The 18,121-nt window shown below is 38.2% G+C and overlaps 2 protein-coding genes across 5 annotated transcripts; one reads left to right on the top strand and one right to left on the bottom strand.

Annotated features, from left to right (window-relative positions):
- Positions 1–204: 204 nt before the first annotated feature.
- Positions 205–8,052, top strand: LOC145478382 (uncharacterized). Of its 4 annotated transcripts, none has more exons than XM_081456396.1 (13): positions 205–812; positions 990–1,075; positions 2,402–2,666; positions 3,158–3,341; positions 3,790–3,915; positions 4,290–4,359; positions 4,494–4,541; positions 4,991–5,029; positions 5,781–5,819; positions 6,054–6,092; positions 6,248–6,307; positions 6,707–6,986; positions 7,835–8,052. In XM_081456396.1, the coding sequence occupies exons 3-13, from the start codon at positions 2,419–2,421 to the stop codon at positions 8,049–8,051; spliced, it is 1,350 nt and encodes a 449-aa protein (XP_081312522.1). In that variant the 5' UTR covers positions 205–812; positions 990–1,075; positions 2,402–2,418; the 3' UTR covers position 8,052. The 4 variants fall into 4 exon arrangements, with proteins under 4 accessions (XP_081312522.1, XP_081312521.1, XP_081312518.1 ...); XM_081456395.1 differs by having other exon boundaries at positions 928–1,075; XM_081456392.1 differs by lacking the exon at positions 205–812 and having other exon boundaries at positions 823–1,075.
- A 153-nt stretch (positions 8,053–8,205) lies between these two features.
- Positions 8,206–17,627, bottom strand: LOC145478383 (sulfotransferase 1A1-like). The gene is made up of 6 exons (XM_081456397.1): positions 17,259–17,627; positions 16,994–17,089; positions 12,856–13,024; positions 11,278–11,652; positions 10,392–10,486; positions 8,206–9,488 (listed from the first exon to the last, which is right to left on the bottom strand). The coding sequence occupies exons 1-6, from the start codon at positions 17,286–17,288 to the stop codon at positions 9,207–9,209; spliced, it is 1,047 nt and encodes a 348-aa protein (XP_081312523.1). The 5' UTR covers positions 17,289–17,627; the 3' UTR covers positions 8,206–9,206.
- Between the last annotated feature and the right edge of the window lie 494 nt (positions 17,628–18,121).

Genomic DNA, 18,121 nt, shown 5'->3' with positions numbered 1-18,121 from the left:
ATCAGCCGATAGTTCCTCGACAGAAACACTCTATTGTTTAAACAGAAATTTCGAGCTCAAAATTTTATTGTACGTCAAATAGATAAGAAACATTTCGTGCTTATTTTTCACCAATTTTTTGGAAGAATACTTGTATTATCATAAATGAATTTAGACTACAACTTGTTAATAGACATTCCGTCTACACCAAAAGCGAAAGTCGTAATATAAACATGCAATATTTTAGTTAGAAATTAAGACCAAAAGAAAGAAAATGTACCTTGCTGTCGCTTTGTAGCAGGCAGACACACACACAGTGAACAAATAGATCCGATTATAAGTAGGATGTTTTTTTAGATCGCTTTACTTTGATAGTCCTGTAAGATTTGACCTTAGATAACTCAAAGTCATATCGAGTGCAAAGTGGTTAATAACGTTACTAATGCTAACCAATTACATGCAGCTGCACAGAAACAGAAATTTTGACTACCAAAACTAGAGCTCGGGAATGACTTTGCAAATACACTGAAGGACCAGGATTGAGCCCCTAGTAGCTGTTATCTACATTCTGTTCAAGCATTTTGCAATATTAAAATCAAAACAAGAGAATGAAAACACTTACAAGTAATTACCAATTCCTTACGTGATTGGCCTTTATATGCCTTCTTATCCTTATGCTAATATTGAGCAACGAAAACAAACATTTTGAATATCCTTGACAACTTAGCAATGAGCGAGTAGCAGCTTTTCGGTCTGTAAACATCTTATCGACATAAGAAACACGTAACCCCATAACTTACTTAAGCCCTCAACAATCGTCGTTGGCGACCACGGTAAGTTCACAAACATCCAGTGAACGGGTAAGTTTATTTCTTGCTTGAACTATTTTTACTCGTAATTAGCGCCTTTGTTTCATAAAAGTTCCTGTTGTGATTTGCATTCACGTAGAATAAATGGAATGAGGTGGGCGATGGAAGCACTTATAAGCACGACTTTGCTCTGTTGTTTAGAAACTTGCACCTGGGAAGGGCGCGCTTTGACGTAAAAGCGACCACAAGCTTGGAGACAGAAGGAACAACAACTCAGTAGTGAAGAGGTAAATGCACAGTTTAGCACCTTACCAATATACGCTTAACGACGGCCGATTAAATGGCTTTGAGATAAATGACGTTAATCGCAAGCAGGGAAAAACAAAGAGAACTTAAACGTTATCATTTTCTTTACCCTCTGCCAATATAAAGGAAATTAAAAAGATCGAAGACTTGAAATGCGAAGCGTAAGCTATTGGAACGTGAACATTTACACTTGGCCTTTGTATCCCGTCGTTCTGATCGAACCTTTTGAGCTATATTTACACAGTATTATATCTAACGCACCTGAGAAGTTTTTGAGCCAAACATAATGTGGAAGTACTTGCAATAAAGATCACTTGAATCTAAGAGCACGCCCATTTACATGTAAAAGTGTGAAGGAAAAAAGCAAAACGTTCCATCGCACACTGCTTTGATGCGAAGAGAAAAGTCAACATGTTACAAATGGAATTACATAAGCTTACGATATTTGTGGTAGCTTGGACATTAAAGCTCACCGCAGCCTTGATGGATTAACAAAGGCTTACATAGTTTTGTTTCGAACCATTGCGTCTGCATTCTCTAAGCGGGTGATATCTCTCACGGACACATTTGCATAATAGAACATGACAGAATCTACATCAATCAAAGTCAAGATACATGACTTTATGGGCAAAATGTCATTATATTGAAAAATAAGTGGTTTTCATAACGAAAGTCGGCTAGTGAAGGTTCCATCCAGGCATTTTGTTCAACCAGCTGAAGCTCGAGACAAACCAATCGTTAAGAACTCGGTATGCTATCGTTTATCTAGATACTGCTAAAGCTATTGTCCATAAGATATAAATATTGAAATGTTACAAAAAACTTACGGGCCGATATAAGTCAGTTTCAAGTGATTATTGTTTCGCGAGGTATACATATGCACTATTGAATGCAAAATCAAGGAGTGCCCAAACAACTCGAGAAACTTGTTGCCATACCATTAATTAACGTCTTCCTACGTAAGAGTCGTCAAAACGTTTCGAACCCACATGTACAAATCTCAAGCTGATTTTTTTTTTTTTTCAAAAAACAATAGGGTTGGTTGCAAAACAGATTGAACGCATTCAGTTGGCAACATCAGAAGGGACTTGATTATATAGATCGTTACAAAATATTACCGACCAAGTGTTGTTTAGGTTGCTTTGAATGAGCAAGAACCCTTCACCACATCATGACAAACATATGAAAAACTGTAAAACACAAACTCAGTACTTGCAAAATACCTCACAAAGTTGTACCCGAATACAGTATGCAATTAGGAGTAATTACTGCCCATATTGAACATTATTCATGTATACTTAATGTAGACTAACCGTAGACTGAAATGCCAGACAAATTTGGGAAAGAGGCACTTGAAGCTCACAACAGATACAGGTCTCTGCACCAGGCTCCTCAGCTGACTTGGTCAAGATCTCTGGAAAAGGACGCGGAAAGGTGGGCCAAACAGCTGGCGAAAGAAGGAAGACTGAGACACGAGGATATTGACGACGGAGAAAATGTGTATTCCGTGACGGGGAAGAGTGATGTTACGGGCGGGGAAGTCGTGGATCGGTGGTATGCAGAGGTCGACAAGTAAGGAGATAATAACAAACATTTTTTTCTTATTATCCGACGAAAAGGCTTACACACAATGTTTAAACTTGTCAAACTGGCTAACTTGTTTGAGGAAATAAGGAGCGCTACTCGCAAAAAGTAGACGAAAAAGGCTTTATTCAGAATATTTTCTTTCTTACAAAAGGTGATGGAAATCAAATGAAGTACAGGAGAAATATTACGAGCTCTCGACCAAAGTATTGAAATATTTAGACCGCGAGAAGGTTCGAAGCATTCAGCCTCAAGCTAAGCTTAATCCTGTCACACAGTATAAACGACATACAATGGGTCACATTTTGTCAAGAAGACGACATCGATCCATTCTAATCTTGGCATCGAACGATATGGTTTTCACACTGCCGTTATCTTCGGCCAACATTTTCCATTCTTTATTCACGTTACGACCCTTATCATTCACGATTTCCACGCAATTTGTCAATTCTATTACACCACCCTTTTTTATAAAACAGTTATGACTTCAGAAGTCCAGGCTTCAAAAGCGGCACTGGCCACTTCACACAGATCGTGTGGCAAGAGTCGAAGGAACTGGGAATAGGCAAAGCCAAGAGTTCTGAAGGGAAGATCATTGTTGTTGCACGATACAGACCACCAGGGAATGTTCTCAATCACTTTCAGGATAATGTAAAACCAAAGGTAGTACACTGCTGTTATTTTGTATTAACAACTTAGTGTTGAACAAAAACTACAATCCTGGTCAAATGCCTTGGGACACTTTGCACTTGCCAACATATGGTCTTTTTGTCCACCTCCCCCTCCCTACCCCCATCACAATGTTGATGTCGATCCATCCAAAGTAGACCCAATATTCCAACATTGCTTTTGGGGGACGGGGCGGGGGGGGGGGGGGGGTTCAGAATATTGAATAATGACTTCCCACTTCAAAATAAGTGTCAAGTGTCCCAAGGACTTTAGGCTAGGATTGAAGTAGATTCTGGAGTTACTTGAGTTACGTTCCTTGTCCTGAACTAAACTTGTGTAAAATACCAGTAAGCCCTGTTTTCTCCTCTCGGTGGCAGTTCCTTAAAACTTATGCAAAAAAATGGATAAATTAATTTATTAATTCGTCTATGTTTATCTTTAGCTTGGCAGCTCAGTAAGTTACAGTTCTAGGGAAAGAGATCCGAGAGCATTCAGTAGTCGACTGGAACCGCAACGAGATTTTGATGGAGGTAGAAGGTCTCCTAATCGCCAGGAGAAAACGGAAACAGTAAGGGGAATTAATTAAAAAGAATAATCTTAAGGGAGATTAAGGGATAAGGGTCGGCCTTCTGGTCAAATGACTAAGGGTCCTCGAGCGAGGAAGTGAGTGTGTAAGGGAGCGAGCGAGGGAGCGAGTGGCATCCATATGTTTTAACATGTAATAACATGTAATAATGGAGATCGAAAATAATGGCGATCAAAAATTCAAACCCTATTTGTAACTGATTTATAACAGCAAGTGATAATGCATGTGCCTTTTTGTCTACAGTGTATCTGTTTTTTCCCCTAAATATTCAAGTTATACACTTCATTATAATGCAATGTTTTGCAATTTAACACAGCTCTATTTATGTTCACTTCTATTTTTTTTTCCGGTTTCAGGTCACTTACGACCGGGATGGTGTCAAAACAACAGTGACGAAAACAATTATCACTGACGGAGGAAGAGGAGGTCCGTGGATCGATCAGTAAAACCTGTCTTCTTGCCTTTTTCTGGAATTAACAAAGAGCACCTTTTTTTGAAATTATTAAGCAATACTACGATATTGTCTTCCACTGACAAACTTAACGACTTCTATCTTTTAGATTCATTTGAGAGCTTTACAAGGGATATGCGAAGTAGATTTGACGAAGGTAAATATTTCTCCAGTGAGACCTTTTGCTCTTAGATTCAACTATAAAGACTTTACAAAGACCATTGACCCTCAGTAGCTAGTGTTAAATCGACTGACTTTATTAACTTAATTCATTCTCTCCTCTGGGAGAATAGGGCATTCATCCGAAGCATACAGAAAATACCTTAGAGAATGATCGTTTTGTTTCATTTTAAGGGGAAGCTGAAAACGTAGGTATTAACCACTGGACAAACCTGGTCAATTTGGTGGTCGAACCATTTTAAATTCATTCACACGCACCTGAGGTTGACGGAATTATTACTACTATTTTTTGTCAGTTATTGCCACTGTTGTTTATGTTCCTTTTCCTGTTGCTGTAGTTGTTGTTGTTATTGTTTCTTGTTATTATAATTTGTCGTTTTGTCGCTGTGCGATGATACGTTAAATGACTATGTTCCCTCTTTTCAGACCCTTTCAAGGATAGAAAGGACAGATGGGAACGAAATGGTAATGCACTAATGGTTACTTGTGTAAAACAACAAAGGGGCAACAGCAGCCTGCGTAACAAGCGTTCCTGTACAAAGAGCTTTTCCGCATTCTGGTCGCGCACAAATTGGAGTGAGAGCAAAATATTTCCAGATAACGGAACCATACTTAAAGTTCGAGACTTCGTGATAAGCATGCATTTGCAGCATTTTTGTTTTTTAAATAAAGCTTCCACTTAAGTATCAAGGATCTAACACTAATTAGTATAATTCTACTAGGATACTTTTGCAAATGCTGTAATCTGATTGGCTGAGCCATTGTATACCCATACCCACCCATTAGTGTGCAGTGGCTTGGTGTGGTCGACAAAATTGCAACGTTTTCTCGTTTCTCCGAAGTTTTGAAAGAACATTTAGAAACAAATGGATAATCAAATTACTGAGAAGACTAAAAGGAGGGCATTTACGGTTTCTTGAATTAAAAAAGCTCGAAATTTTTGAAAGAAACTGAAAAGCGCGCGTACACAACTGGAAAAGTCAAACTGACAATTCAGTCCGCGCGAGTTTTCTAAAGTGTGAAGTTTATTACTAAGACCAGTTGATGAGGCCGAAGGCCGAATCAGCTATCACGTCATAGCAATCTCGAGCTCATAATCTAATTGTTAAATAGAAAGTCCGAACTCATAACTCAATTGTTAAATATACCTGGTTTGTTATTGTTCGTTAATGGTTTGGTCAGTTGAACCTGATAGAACTGTTCTCTTTTATTACAGACCCCACAAAAGATAGGAAGGACAAATGGGAAAGAAATGGTAATGTATGGAATGTTTTAACAAAAGATGCGGAACTATATGTGAGACTTACTGATTAGCATGCAGCATCATTTTGGTTCTTAATTAAAGCTTGCAATTAAGTCTCAAGGATCTACTACTAAATAAATAGAAAGCCCGAGCTCATAATCTAATTGATAAATATACCTGGTTTGCTATTGTTTGCTGGTGGTTTCAGGTTATTTGACCTGACACAACTGTTCTATTTTATTGCAGACCCTTTCAAGGATAGGAAGGACAAATGGGAAAGAAATGGTAATGTATCGAAAGCTTCTTGGTTGGAAAAATCGTCATTATACCGCGATTCACCCGCAAATGTTACAAAATATTAAGAAACAACCCTAAAATAAATGTCGAACATTTAATTTGAGTGGATTATGTTCTCCTCTGACATTGATAATTAATTTTAGTTCAGGGACCATCTTCCTCAACCTCGTGGAGCAGCCAAAAACCCAGGGAACCTAAACCAGGTGGGCTTTAAAATTAAATCATGATCTTAAAATGCCAAAGCACCAATGTTCATTACTCTTAAGTCAAAACTTGGTTAAAAGAAATAACGAAAAGGATATGGAAATACTAATATATCATATTTATTCAGCACAATTGTGGTGAATTTCAATACCTTTGCTGGTAATTTCAGCCTAAAACGTACAAAACAATGGCTCCACATTTGGGACAAACTTACAGTGCAAAACATAGACTAGAAGCATACGGGAGACTAAGTTCATTTTCGCGCAATAACGAACCTTTACATTGGATTAAGAATTAAAATAGAAAGCCGACATCGCATAAAGCTGAAAAATCTATCATTTACCATTTACCTAGTCCTTAGCCTACCGCTTACAAATAAACTTTTTTTAACTTTTCAGCAGAGAGATTTACACCTTCCAGCTCAGCTACATCATCTCCTAAAGGACCATTTCCAAAGCAGTCTCTAGACACACACAACAGATTCCGTTCCATGCATGGCGTACCACCTTTAAAGTGGGCGGACGACCTTGCTAGGGAAGCGCAAGCCTGGGCTGAGAAACTTGCGCGCGCACGTACATTGCAGCACTCAAGCAAAAGCGAAAGAAAGGACGCTGGAGAAAACATAGCCATGTTTACCGGAAAATTTGATTCTGCTGGAGAGGAAGCAACCACCATGTGGTAAGCACTATCAAACGGTAACTTAACTGGTAACTTAAATTGGGCCTTTTCGGATGGGAGATCAGTCATTGCTCTTATATCTAGTTTGTACGAACTATCTGGTGACCAATAGTAATTGGACTGACTGACTGACTGACGGACGGACGGACGGACTGACTGACGGACGGACGGACTGACGGATGGACGGACGGACTGACTGACTGACTGGCAGATTGATTGATCAATACATTAATTGCATTTACTATGTACCATATCACTAACGTTTTCGTCCGAGAAAGAGAGCATTCATTATTCAGCAGGTATCATTAAAAAAGAGCCATTATAAGCTCACACTAGTTCACTGCACACATGATATCTGTCAAAAACACGGATTGGATCCAGTACGTGGGCATGTAGTGCTAGCGAAAGAACTAATGAATCCAACAATTAAATCTACATGTATATCATAAAAGATAAAAAGACTTAAGAGACTTAGAATGCGCGTCACACGTGCACCATCTGAAACAACACGACTATCTGACAATAGAAGAAAGAGTAGTCCTTTTTACCCGTCATCTTAAATGTCCCAGTCGTTCTTTACCACAGCTTTGGCTTCTTCTTGTGCCAAGTTAGAACGGTTTTCAATTGACTGTCGTAAAACCAAACCAAACCAATTACTTACCAATTAGACTTCTCAGCCAACCTTAAACCGCAGTAAAACTAAAACCAACGCATTTTTTTTTTACAAAACCAACGTAATGCTCTGATTACTTTCGACACTCAGTTGAAAGCCACTCTAATCCCATATAGCATTTGTAATTAGACTTTGTATCAGCAGTGACATTACATACTCTACCCTAACATCATAGGTACGACGAGTATAAGAATTACAACTTTCGTCGTGGTGGCTGGCAGGGAGGGACTGGACATTTCACGCAGATCGTATGGAAGGACAGTAAAGAGTTAGGAATGGGTCGAGCTAAAACCGGAGATGGCAGTCTAACGTTCGTGGTGGGTCGATACCGTCCCGCTGGCAACGTTATTAACTACATGGCGGAAAATGTGTTTCCAAGGGGAGGCCGCTGACTTAATCAGTGGATGGAACTGTAGTTTTACTTCAACTAAAAGTATTTGTTATTGCATTTTGCATGGGAGAAAACAGAACAAAACTAAACTAAATAAATAAAAAATAGAAGTTTGGGCCTGAAAACAACCCGCTGTCTAGGTAATTGCCAATATTCATATATTTAGGTACATATGACAAGTCTAATTGCGAAAGCTGGAATGACTAAGTAAATGTCTAGATTGGTTATCACGTATCATATAATTTATGCTCATACGTGCATGGAAACTCATTTTCAATTGTAAATGGAGCACGTTCCAAGACCTAGAGGTTTGATACTTGCGGCCACGATACGTTTATACATATAATTATCCATTCCATGGTAAACCAAGGAATTTTATTATTATTAGAGGAGTTGTAACGATTTCATATACATATTTTAGGAATCGCAGCCATTTAGGAACGTTTCAGAATGTAATTGCTTCGAAATTATTCCTGAAAATGAGCTGTGTAAGAAAGTAGGTGGCTTCTGCGTAGTGATGGTGCCAGTTTGCTCCCACAAATTTGAAGACTTACGCAATATAAGTCAATTATAACAAAAATGCAGAAAAATCAGTCTCTGGCTGTCACATAAAACACTTAATGAGCACAGTTTGCTCTTTTATGTCATAAAAATAAACTTGATCACGTTATTTACAGTAGTTGCAATTTTACCCCTTGTCAGCCCAACTACAATAATATGTGTGAACTATATCCATCGTAACAAAGCGAATCAATTTGTCTTGTATCAATTGTAAGCCTAATGAATGGAATATCATTAGATGTCACATACCGTAAATCCTACAGTAGGCAGCTCGAGTATCGTCCAAAATTTGAAATAAGCGTCCACCCCACCCTACCCCTCAAGTAAGCACCCACTCCCCTCCCCCTCTTTTGAGACAACGGTTACAAAGACTGAGTACAGTGTTGACCATGTCGAATGACAGTTGATATATTTGAAAAGTAGTACGTTTCAGTTTGTCAATTTGCGATAAGCTCTCCTGGCTTTAGTTCGTGGATTCAGGGGTATTTGCATGGGACCACTCTAAGGGTGGAGCTGCGTTAGACAAAGACCTAACACGACTAAAGTCTTCCTCACAAATATCGTATCGGTCGCACAATTCAACCCTTTTTTCCATCTATTTTGGATCAAAATCAAATTCCAGCCCTGTCCCTGCCAGTTTTTCTTTGTAGATGTTCTCAAGCATCTTGTTTTGTTCCTCACTGAACATTGCTTGCCAGTCACCTATTTCACCCTTGCGAATGAAGTCACCTTTAGTACCAGACATCCATTTATAGTTGGCGTTCCCCTCGTTTTTCATAGCATCCACTGTCGTTTGTTGAACTATAAGATCGAGTGTTTCGCGTGAGATCTCTTTTCCAATGAAACGTGCGATTTTGTCAATGGCGGCTTGCGGATCCTAAAGAAAAAAAATTACTGTTTCGGAATCCAACTTTACGTCTTTTTTCACATTTCTGTATAGTAATTGACTATACTATCAGCATAGTTTTAAAAAACTATGATTACACCACGCACGAATTGGTCGCGCACCACGTGCACGTTTTGCGTGCGCCTAGCTATAGAGGCTAAACAACTGAGGTTATGATGTAATATCGTATTTTGTTGGCTTTATTTAAAGAACGAGTAGAAAAATGCCCGCTTCTTGTTAACTTAACCTGATCCAAACAATTAGAAGGTTCTGGGGAATTCGCAAGTTCTAGTTCAAGTTCACAGACTCGGGTCTCCATAATATCGGTCAAACTCCGTCTACGCCTGGCCAAATTCAGTCAAGTAGAGCAGATGATTTGACCATTTCAAGATTAACTTAATGTTGCATAGTTCAATTCGTTCGTTCATGCGATGACATACAATCCAGTGGAAAAGCTATCTTGTTAATTAAACCTGGTTTGACGATATAAGTATTTCAACCACTTGTAACGACCTCAGTTAATAATAATTGACTGCGGAAGATTGTGCGTCGCGTTCAAATCGTTTTAGGGCTAAATTTTGAAAACTGTTACACTGGATTAGAGAACTGATCCAGAAGGTACGAATGTATCACCGTAAAATATAACAATACGCTTGGCATCCTGAACTACATGACAATGAACGTGTTAATCGTGATACCGAATGATCTAAAGCAAATCTGTAGGATCAAGGGCTCTGACCAGAAATGAAAAATGAATGAATGGCACGATACAACTAACCAGCAGTCGCTCAAATTCATCATCAAAACCTTCTCTACAACAGGGAAACAGAACCCTACTCTACCAGTTAATTCCATATCAAAATAATGGTATCAACTTTAAATACTGTAAGTTACCTTTTTCATGTCTTCATACTTTACAAATAATATGTTAGGGTCATCTCGATGTTCCCACCAACTTAACACGTGATCAAACCAAGAGCCTGAATTTACTGAAAGAACAACAAACACGTAAATTGCTCGCTTAGTGCTAGCTGGGAAACAGTATACTTAGTGAATGCAATATTATTATGAACAAGGTACATGTATACACCCAATTTTAGGAAAAATCAACTCCTACCATTTGGTTGTAGAATAAACTGAAATATCGCAATTAATAATGGTTAAAAGCCGTAGAAGAACTCAAAAGAAACACTGAAAAACCAAAATGTGGCATGGATGGGCAAAGTTGGAGATTAATGAAACGGATTTAATTGAGGTAAACTTGAAAGACATCGGTCAATTTGTTTAAAAGCACATTATTATAAGAAATTCATTCTTCTTTGGTAGTTTTGTGGTAGAGATTTTGCCACTACAAGACTGCTGCTCAGCCAGTTGAAATTTAGAACTGATAGTCAACAAAAATAAACAGAATCGGCTAAAACACTGTGGCCGACTGTGGCCAAGTAAGGTTCAGTCATCACAGTCAGTCTGGTTCTTCTGTACAAAGGGCATGACCATTATATTAAAGAGATTAACAGCTTAGCAACACAGAGGAAGCATAGGGTAAACATAACTCCTAGCCACTGAATAACAACTTTGGGACCCTGTCTATAGAGGGAAATAAAAATCTGACAGCAGCCAACGGTCAGGTACATGTAAGGGATTGAAACAAACACTGGCATTCTTCAGAAAAAAAACAACTAACTGTTTAATCTCGAGACAGCACATAACTCGTCTTAGTTACTTTGTTGATCATGGCTTCAGTTTAACCAACAAATAAAAGTGGGAAAGAGTGGCTTACCTTCTCCTTTTATGAACTGGTCAAAGAACGTTTCCCAAGAAGACGGATCTTTTGCAGCGGGAATGAAGTGATAATGGTGATAATATGACACAGCTGTATCTTTGGGATTACGCATGACATAAATGTACCGAGGCTTTCTAGTCTTGTCAGCAGCCTTGGGAATCAGATGGTAGCGCAGGTGTGATTTGAAAACACGAGGCGAAGGAAAGCTCTCAAACATTTTCTCAATCATGTCAACAGTTGATACTTTGTAAGGATTTTCTTTGTACGGAAAAAGCATCCCTTCTATCCACGGAATTCGCATGTCAATCCACCTGTAATCAATTCGTCCATCATGGAGAATTTGCCAGACAATTTCTTGTGTCCATGTCGTCCCTAAAACGAATAAATACATTGAAACCTGTATTAAGCGGACCCCACATTAAGCGGGCACCCTCTATTGAGTTGATACCAGCTTAAGTCCCTAAATTTTCTTCCCACTTTTACTGTAAAATAAACCTGCATTCAGTGGACACCTCTTTTAAGTTGACACGGAAACCAATATTAAGCCATTTTGTTGCACAAAACTTGCAATAAGCGGACACTTCAAGGACTTTTTACTTTTAAAAGCTCGGCTCAGACTCCTTTAACATTAAAATGCGATGTTGTTTTAAAGCAAAGTCGGTTATTCCAGATTAAAAAAAATAATAATAAAATAACCTTTATTTACCCTCGGCAATGTTTATAGCACAAGTGCTAGTGGGGCCGAGCAAACAACTGAAATAAATAATTCAACCTGAACATAACATTGTTAATAATCCCAACTGGCCGGAGGCAAACCAGTTGGCTATTTACAAGCGTGGCCGAGAATTTGAACTTGAACCGAGAAACAAATCCAGGTAGTGGCCAGAGCGGGACGGCTGGATTGTGAGTCCGACGCGCTGACCACTCGGCCACGCTGGCTCCCTTTTTTTTTTTTTAAATTTTATTTTCTTCCCACTTTTACTGTAAAATAAACCTGCATTCAGTGGACACCTCTTTTAAGTTGACACGGAAACCAATATCAAGCCATTGATGCATGGACTGACTGGATATTGTGCTATGAGCAGTCTTTGATCTTACACTGTGTTATACTGTGTTACAAAAGGGTTTTTAATTAAATATTATTGCACAATACATTAGAACCTGTTTAGAGCAGGCACCCTGCATTAAGCAGACACTAGTGAATGTCCCAAGGGTGTCCGCTTAACACAGGTTTCACTGCATAACGAAAATCATGCACACAAATATTTTCCCTTTGAAAAGGAATTTTTGATCTTTGCTAAAAAAATGCAGTGGTAAATTTCATTGACTGAGGCAGGCTATAAATTTCTAATCACTGGCTTAGTAAACAGCTGTTTCGAAAGACAACCCTGACAATTGTACGTGTACTTAAGACAAGGTCTTATTTCAAAGCCTCTCAGCTAGGTTTTAATTCAACACCTAATTTAACTACATGCTAGAAAGAGTAGTGCTTATAAGATGTACTTGCAAATGCAGAGGTACTACTTGCAACTGGTACAAATGTACTTAAAATGCAAAGTGTGGTAACCACCTTACCAGCTTTTGGATATGAAACAACATAAATATCTTTTTCTCTTGCGACAAGTCCAGGAAGTGCCTCTATCATTTCCCTAGTTGTCCCTGGCCTGCATGCTACTCCATGAATCCTCTGTATTGAAGGATTTTGGGATTGGGGGTTGTCAACCATGATTGTAAATGTGTCACCCTAATGAGAGTAAAGATAGTTATGATGTGGTTAGTGATTACAAATTTGGTGGTCTAATCCTTTGGAGGGGAAGAAGGGGAAGGGGTGAAGGCATGAAAAGGGGCGGGGGCAGATAAGGGGAGTTTTGCAAGGTTGATGGCTCGTCTGTATTTCTGAGTGCCAATTTGACAACTTGATTAGTTGAGCACTAGTACCCATTTTTATTTCTGGATAGAGATCTATTACCGAAAAGTTATTCAGGAATTCAGAATAAAAAGAATTTTGAATTCATTTATGTGATGGCGTGGCAACATAATAACAAGGAATAAAATTATACCTAATGGACTACTGTTGCTGGGAACAGGATGTGCACACTGTGCTATTCATAATTTAGCAGAACAAAATATATTTTTTTGATCAATTTATATAGAAATGTGGTACACTGTATAATTAACTGACCACTGAAGTTACCTATAAAAAAACTAAAGGAGTGTGCACACTCAATCATTTGATACTGAAACCTGTTACTGCAAAATTAATAGTCAGAATTAATAGCTAGAATGCAGAATACTGCAAACCAGAATAAAAAGAAAAGAAACAAAACAAAAACAACAGTGAGAACAAAAAATTAATAAGCAACTTTGTTCTAAGAAATGTAGCAGAGTTCAGAAACTTGAGAGTTATAAATAAATGTAATGATTGCACAAGTCTACCATGATTAACTCTGAGGAATTCAAAGTTTTGATGATTGATAATGATACTGTACTATGAATGGTCCATAATTTTTCACAGGGTTTAAATTAAGTGCCTGATGTGTTCATTCATCTCCTCAGTGCAAGATGATTCTCATCCATGCTGTCCTAATCGTTCAACTCACCATGAGATATACATGTATGGGAGTAATCATTTTACAATTATTTGCCAAAGGCGAAGTGAACATTGGTGAATTTACAAAATGTCCACTGAGCCTGAGGCGAATAATAATTGTTTTAGTATAATTTTCAGCTGTGAATATCAACGACTACAAAATAATGGACTAAAGCATAAAAGCACATTCACAATTGTTTGTTTGCGTACACGTATGCAGCCCTAGTTTCAACAAGAAGCTTACATTTACATCTATTTTGAAAAACAAACAAGCGAAACACTACAAAAAATCAATTTATCTAGTACCTTTGTTTTATCATTGTCGACTTCATTCATAGTTTTCATCATTGTCTAAAATTAATAGCTTTAGTCTGAAGAAAATAAATTTCTGTCAATCAATCTGATCTCAGCTGGTGATCGATGTATAAACCACTGCATTTATGATTCTTGAATGCCTTGAAAAGACTTTTGGTCCAAGGGCAACAACAGTCATTTTGAAAATTATCCATCCTTTCAATTATCCTGATGTCTAATAATTGGAATGAACGAAAATTTCATTCAGAAACTGTCTGTCATGTTTACTTGCCAAGATGGTAAAGGTGGCGAGCTTTAAGTAACCAAGCTTAGAAATATTATATTCACTGCTAACCTCAGTGAATATAGCATCATAATCTGAGCTTTTTGACCAATCAGAATGTTCAATTCTTGTATTCACCTCTGGAAATTATACTTATGCCAAATATTCAGATTTAAAATAAAATGATCTTAACTGACATAAAATTCAGGCAAATGCCTTCATAAGGATCAAAGCATATACAGAGTACAATTAATGTATGTTACATTAAAAAAGAAACATTCCCATCCTATGAGTATTAAGGAATGGACTAAGTAATGGACCATGATTTTTTTTTTTTGAAGGGAGGGTGGGGTTGGGTGGGTGATTTTCTGGGGCATGATTTTTTTTTAGAGTGTCACTGAGTAATCACAGGTAGTGTGTCAACTGGATCATCTACCACCTGTTGCTGTTATTATAACAATTAATAATTAATGATTATTATTCTTTTACAGATGTCTTCCACTTGTTGTTATAATTGACATTACTGTTAAACATATATTCTAGAGAGTGTTTCATCAGAATATACAGTGGTCGCATGTATCATGTTGACTTGATCACTGTTACAACCATTTTTTCTCCTTATGGATGATTTTGTACTTCAGTCTTTTTAAGTTATTGTGACCTTGAAAGGTAATTCATGGATGGCTTGCAGGTCCTTGAAACTTTGAATTTTTTTTTTATTTTTTATGTAATTTTTTTTTTTACGTGATGCTCAACAGAGACTGGGCAGAACAACCTCCTGAGATTTTTTGGCAGTGGCATCACTGATTCTTACTCACATTTTGTGATGTTTGAATATTAGCTGAAGGAAAGTTGTGAAGTGTTGCAGTTTTATTTTATTATTTTTTATATTTATTCCAACTTATTCTATGCCCAATTTTCCATACAAAACCTGCCCTGACAATCAAAGGAGAGGAGAGCAGGCAATCTGCAATGCATCTGGCAGGTGAGTTAAATTTATTAATAAACCTGAATTGGTCCAATTAATAGTTCTGGGCTTTATTTTCTATTTTCCATGGATTTTACAGGGGGTCTGATGCTGTAGGGTTTCAGTGTTTTGTCAAAACCCAAAGAAATGTCCCTTCACCAAGAACATACCTCAGGCCACAGTAAGGCAAATGGGAAAGAAAAAAATGGCTCTTACTTGGTGTAGAAGACACAGCTGATGCAAAACAATAAAAAACAAAAGGACAAAAGAATGAGGAAAACAATGAAAACAAACGGTTTGCAGGGTGGTGTTTTTTTGTAACATGTCTTGTGTCTTCTGCACCAAGTTAAGGAGCTAAAAAATCACGCTTGAAAATCAATATCCTCTTTGAAATTCCCCTGTATCCCTTAGTATAGTACATTTCTCAAAACTTAGGGTGAGTGTGTTTTTTTTTTTTTTTTTGTAGTCTTTGAAAAATTTACGAGTGCTTATTTGTTCCAAATTGTATTGAAAAAATCATTTGATTACTTGTTATAATCGTATCTAAAACAGACTTCTCGATCGTGATTGGTTCTCCGCACGCCTATTTGTCATGTAATCAGCGTGTGATCATGTGGGTGTCTAATTACAGGTATAAAATTGATACCCATGTGATTTTCAGTTCAATTATGCATGGTTTAATGGCTTCTTTTACAGTGTTTCCCACAGTTTTCAAAACTTATGAAAAGCATTACAGACGTTTTCTCTCAAAATAACTTCCCAAAAGACATTTTTAATTCCGAAATTTGTTATAGGAACAATTAATTAGTAATTGGTCCTTGTGTCATGCAATTCAGGGAATAATCGTGCTTGTATTTTCAAATCAGCCTTGTGCTTCACGCTCGTCCCCTTTTAAAATTACTCACGTGATTACTTGCTGAATTGCAATCCACTTGGTCCAGTTACTATTACTAATTATGTTAATTTCAACTTCCTGCACTGTTTGGAGTTAACTAATCATAACGTGCTGTCAGTCAACCAGCATGCTAAAGTTTTTGCATGTATGTCATCATAAAACAATTAACTTCTACAAGCTCAACCTTAAGATTATGTTCAAACAGCATTTTTTTTTTAATTCCCTCTGCCCCTACCCTTTCCATAAATTGTCAGATTCCCAACCCGGGAACAACCCCCGAAGTCAAATTCCCGCTCGCCTATGTAATGCCCTGGGTACGCCTTGGACGGGGGGGGGGGGGGGGGGGAGGTTAACAAGGGTTGATTTGGATGCTATAATGGGTGATGGTACGGGTCGGACCACAGCTTGTGTCTAAACAAAGCGTACTATAGATCGCAACCATTAACTACATAGACTCGACATTTGAGAAAAATTCTTACTGGTGGATCCGACACGGAATCCTCAAAAAAATCGACCAAGTATCAGTAGGATTATCAGAACAGATTTACGTAAACGTTGGAATTAACTCGAATTAAGATCATCAAAATTGCTGAAAACCACAAACCTTGTAAGCAAATCTTGGGTTTAGTTAATACGATCTTGCAGCTACCATATCAAATCACAATTACATTGAAAATTACATACCTGATAACCTTGTTCGTGTTCTGCGCGCCGGAAAGCAAAAATACTGGAAACCATACATGAGTTATCAAGTTTCAGATATTTCGTCCGCTGACCAGCCTGTCAGAAAAAGTCGGCAATAAGGCGGCAACGCCAAGGCAATGCAAAGACAATGCGAGAGGGGGCCTGAGAAAGGATTTATAAGGTAAGGGTGAGCAACGAAAAAGGGCAAAGCAAATAAGAAGACAGTAGAAATGCTAGATACCCTTGTACCAGGCCCTAGTACAACCTTAACTATTAAAGAAGGATGCCCCCTCATACGAGAGATTCACATCATCGCTAGTTCAGTACAGTTCAGGTAGCCTGCGAATTCCTTGCGAACATAGACTTATTTCCAGCTGTCGCTTGTCTCCGCCGAATAACTTGTCGGTGGAGACAAGGGACAGCTGGAAATACGTCTGCGTTCGAAGGCCATAGTTCGGATCGATCGATCGACTGACTGATTGACTGATTGATTGATTGATTGATCGATCGATCCATTATCTGATTGATTGATTGACTGCTTGACTGATTGACCGGTTGACCGGTGGACCGGTGGACCGGTGGACCGGTGGACCGGTGGACCGGTGGACCGGTGGACTAGTCGACTGGTCGACTGGTTGACTGAATTATTTGTTCATTCATTCATTCATTTATTGACTGAATCAGTGAGTCAGTGATTTGTTTGAGTTTAATTGTTTATTTGTTTATTCCTTATTGGACAGAGAAAATAATTTTGCATTGCAGTCCCATAGTAACAAATTTTATAGTGGAGAGGGGGGGGGGGGGAGGGAGGGGCACAAGGGTTGGTAGGGTATGCTGATGGGCCTGAGGCCCATCCTTTTAGGAGGATCCGAGGGCATCCTTCCTAAGGAAATTTTGGAAGTTCAGCCATGCTCGAACGCCATTTGGTGCATTTTGGAACACCTTTTTGAGATACAATTTGTTTTCATTTTTAGGCCTTATTTAAGTTCTATTTTTTTTATTATTATTTTTTTATTATTATTATTTTAACATGATGAGTGCTCCGCAGTTTTTGCAAGGCAATCCCAAAGAAGTCACAGAGAAGAGAGAATTAGCAAGACATGTGGAGAAAACGGCTGACATGGCAGG

Source organism: Orbicella franksi, chromosome 2, assembly GCF_964199315.1.
Source record: "Orbicella franksi chromosome 2, jaOrbFran1.1, whole genome shotgun sequence".
Taxonomy (NCBI): Eukaryota; Metazoa; Cnidaria; class Anthozoa; order Scleractinia; family Merulinidae; genus Orbicella; species Orbicella franksi.
Note: the sequence above shows the minus strand (reverse complement) of the source record. Positions and strands in the feature narration are given on the sequence as shown.

What these genes read in the sequence shown, in the direction of transcription:
- LOC145478382 (XM_081456396.1), top strand. Translation starts at nt 2,419, where the DNA reads ATGCCAGACAAATTTGGGAAAGAGGCACTTGAAGCTCACAACAGATAC. An exon ending in TGGTATGCAGAGGTCGACAA is followed by an intron (nt 2,667 to 3,157) that starts GTAAGGAGATAA and finishes TTTATAAAACAG; the next exon opens with TTATGACTTCAGAAGTCCAG. An exon ending in GAGGAAGCAACCACCATGTG is followed by an intron (nt 6,987 to 7,834) that starts GTAAGCACTATC and finishes CTAACATCATAG; the next exon opens with GTACGACGAGTATAAGAATT.
- LOC145478383 (XM_081456397.1), bottom strand. Translation starts at nt 17,288, where the DNA reads ATGAGGGGGCATCCTTCTTTAATAGTTAAG. An exon ending in AACACGAACAAGGTTATCAG is followed by an intron (nt 13,025 to 16,993) that starts GTATGTAATTTT and finishes TACTCTCATTAG; the next exon opens with GGTGACACATTTACAATCAT. An exon ending in AGTATGAAGACATGAAAAAG is followed by an intron (nt 9,489 to 10,391) that starts GTAACTTACAGT and finishes TTTTTTCTTTAG; the next exon opens with GATCCGCAAGCCGCCATTGA.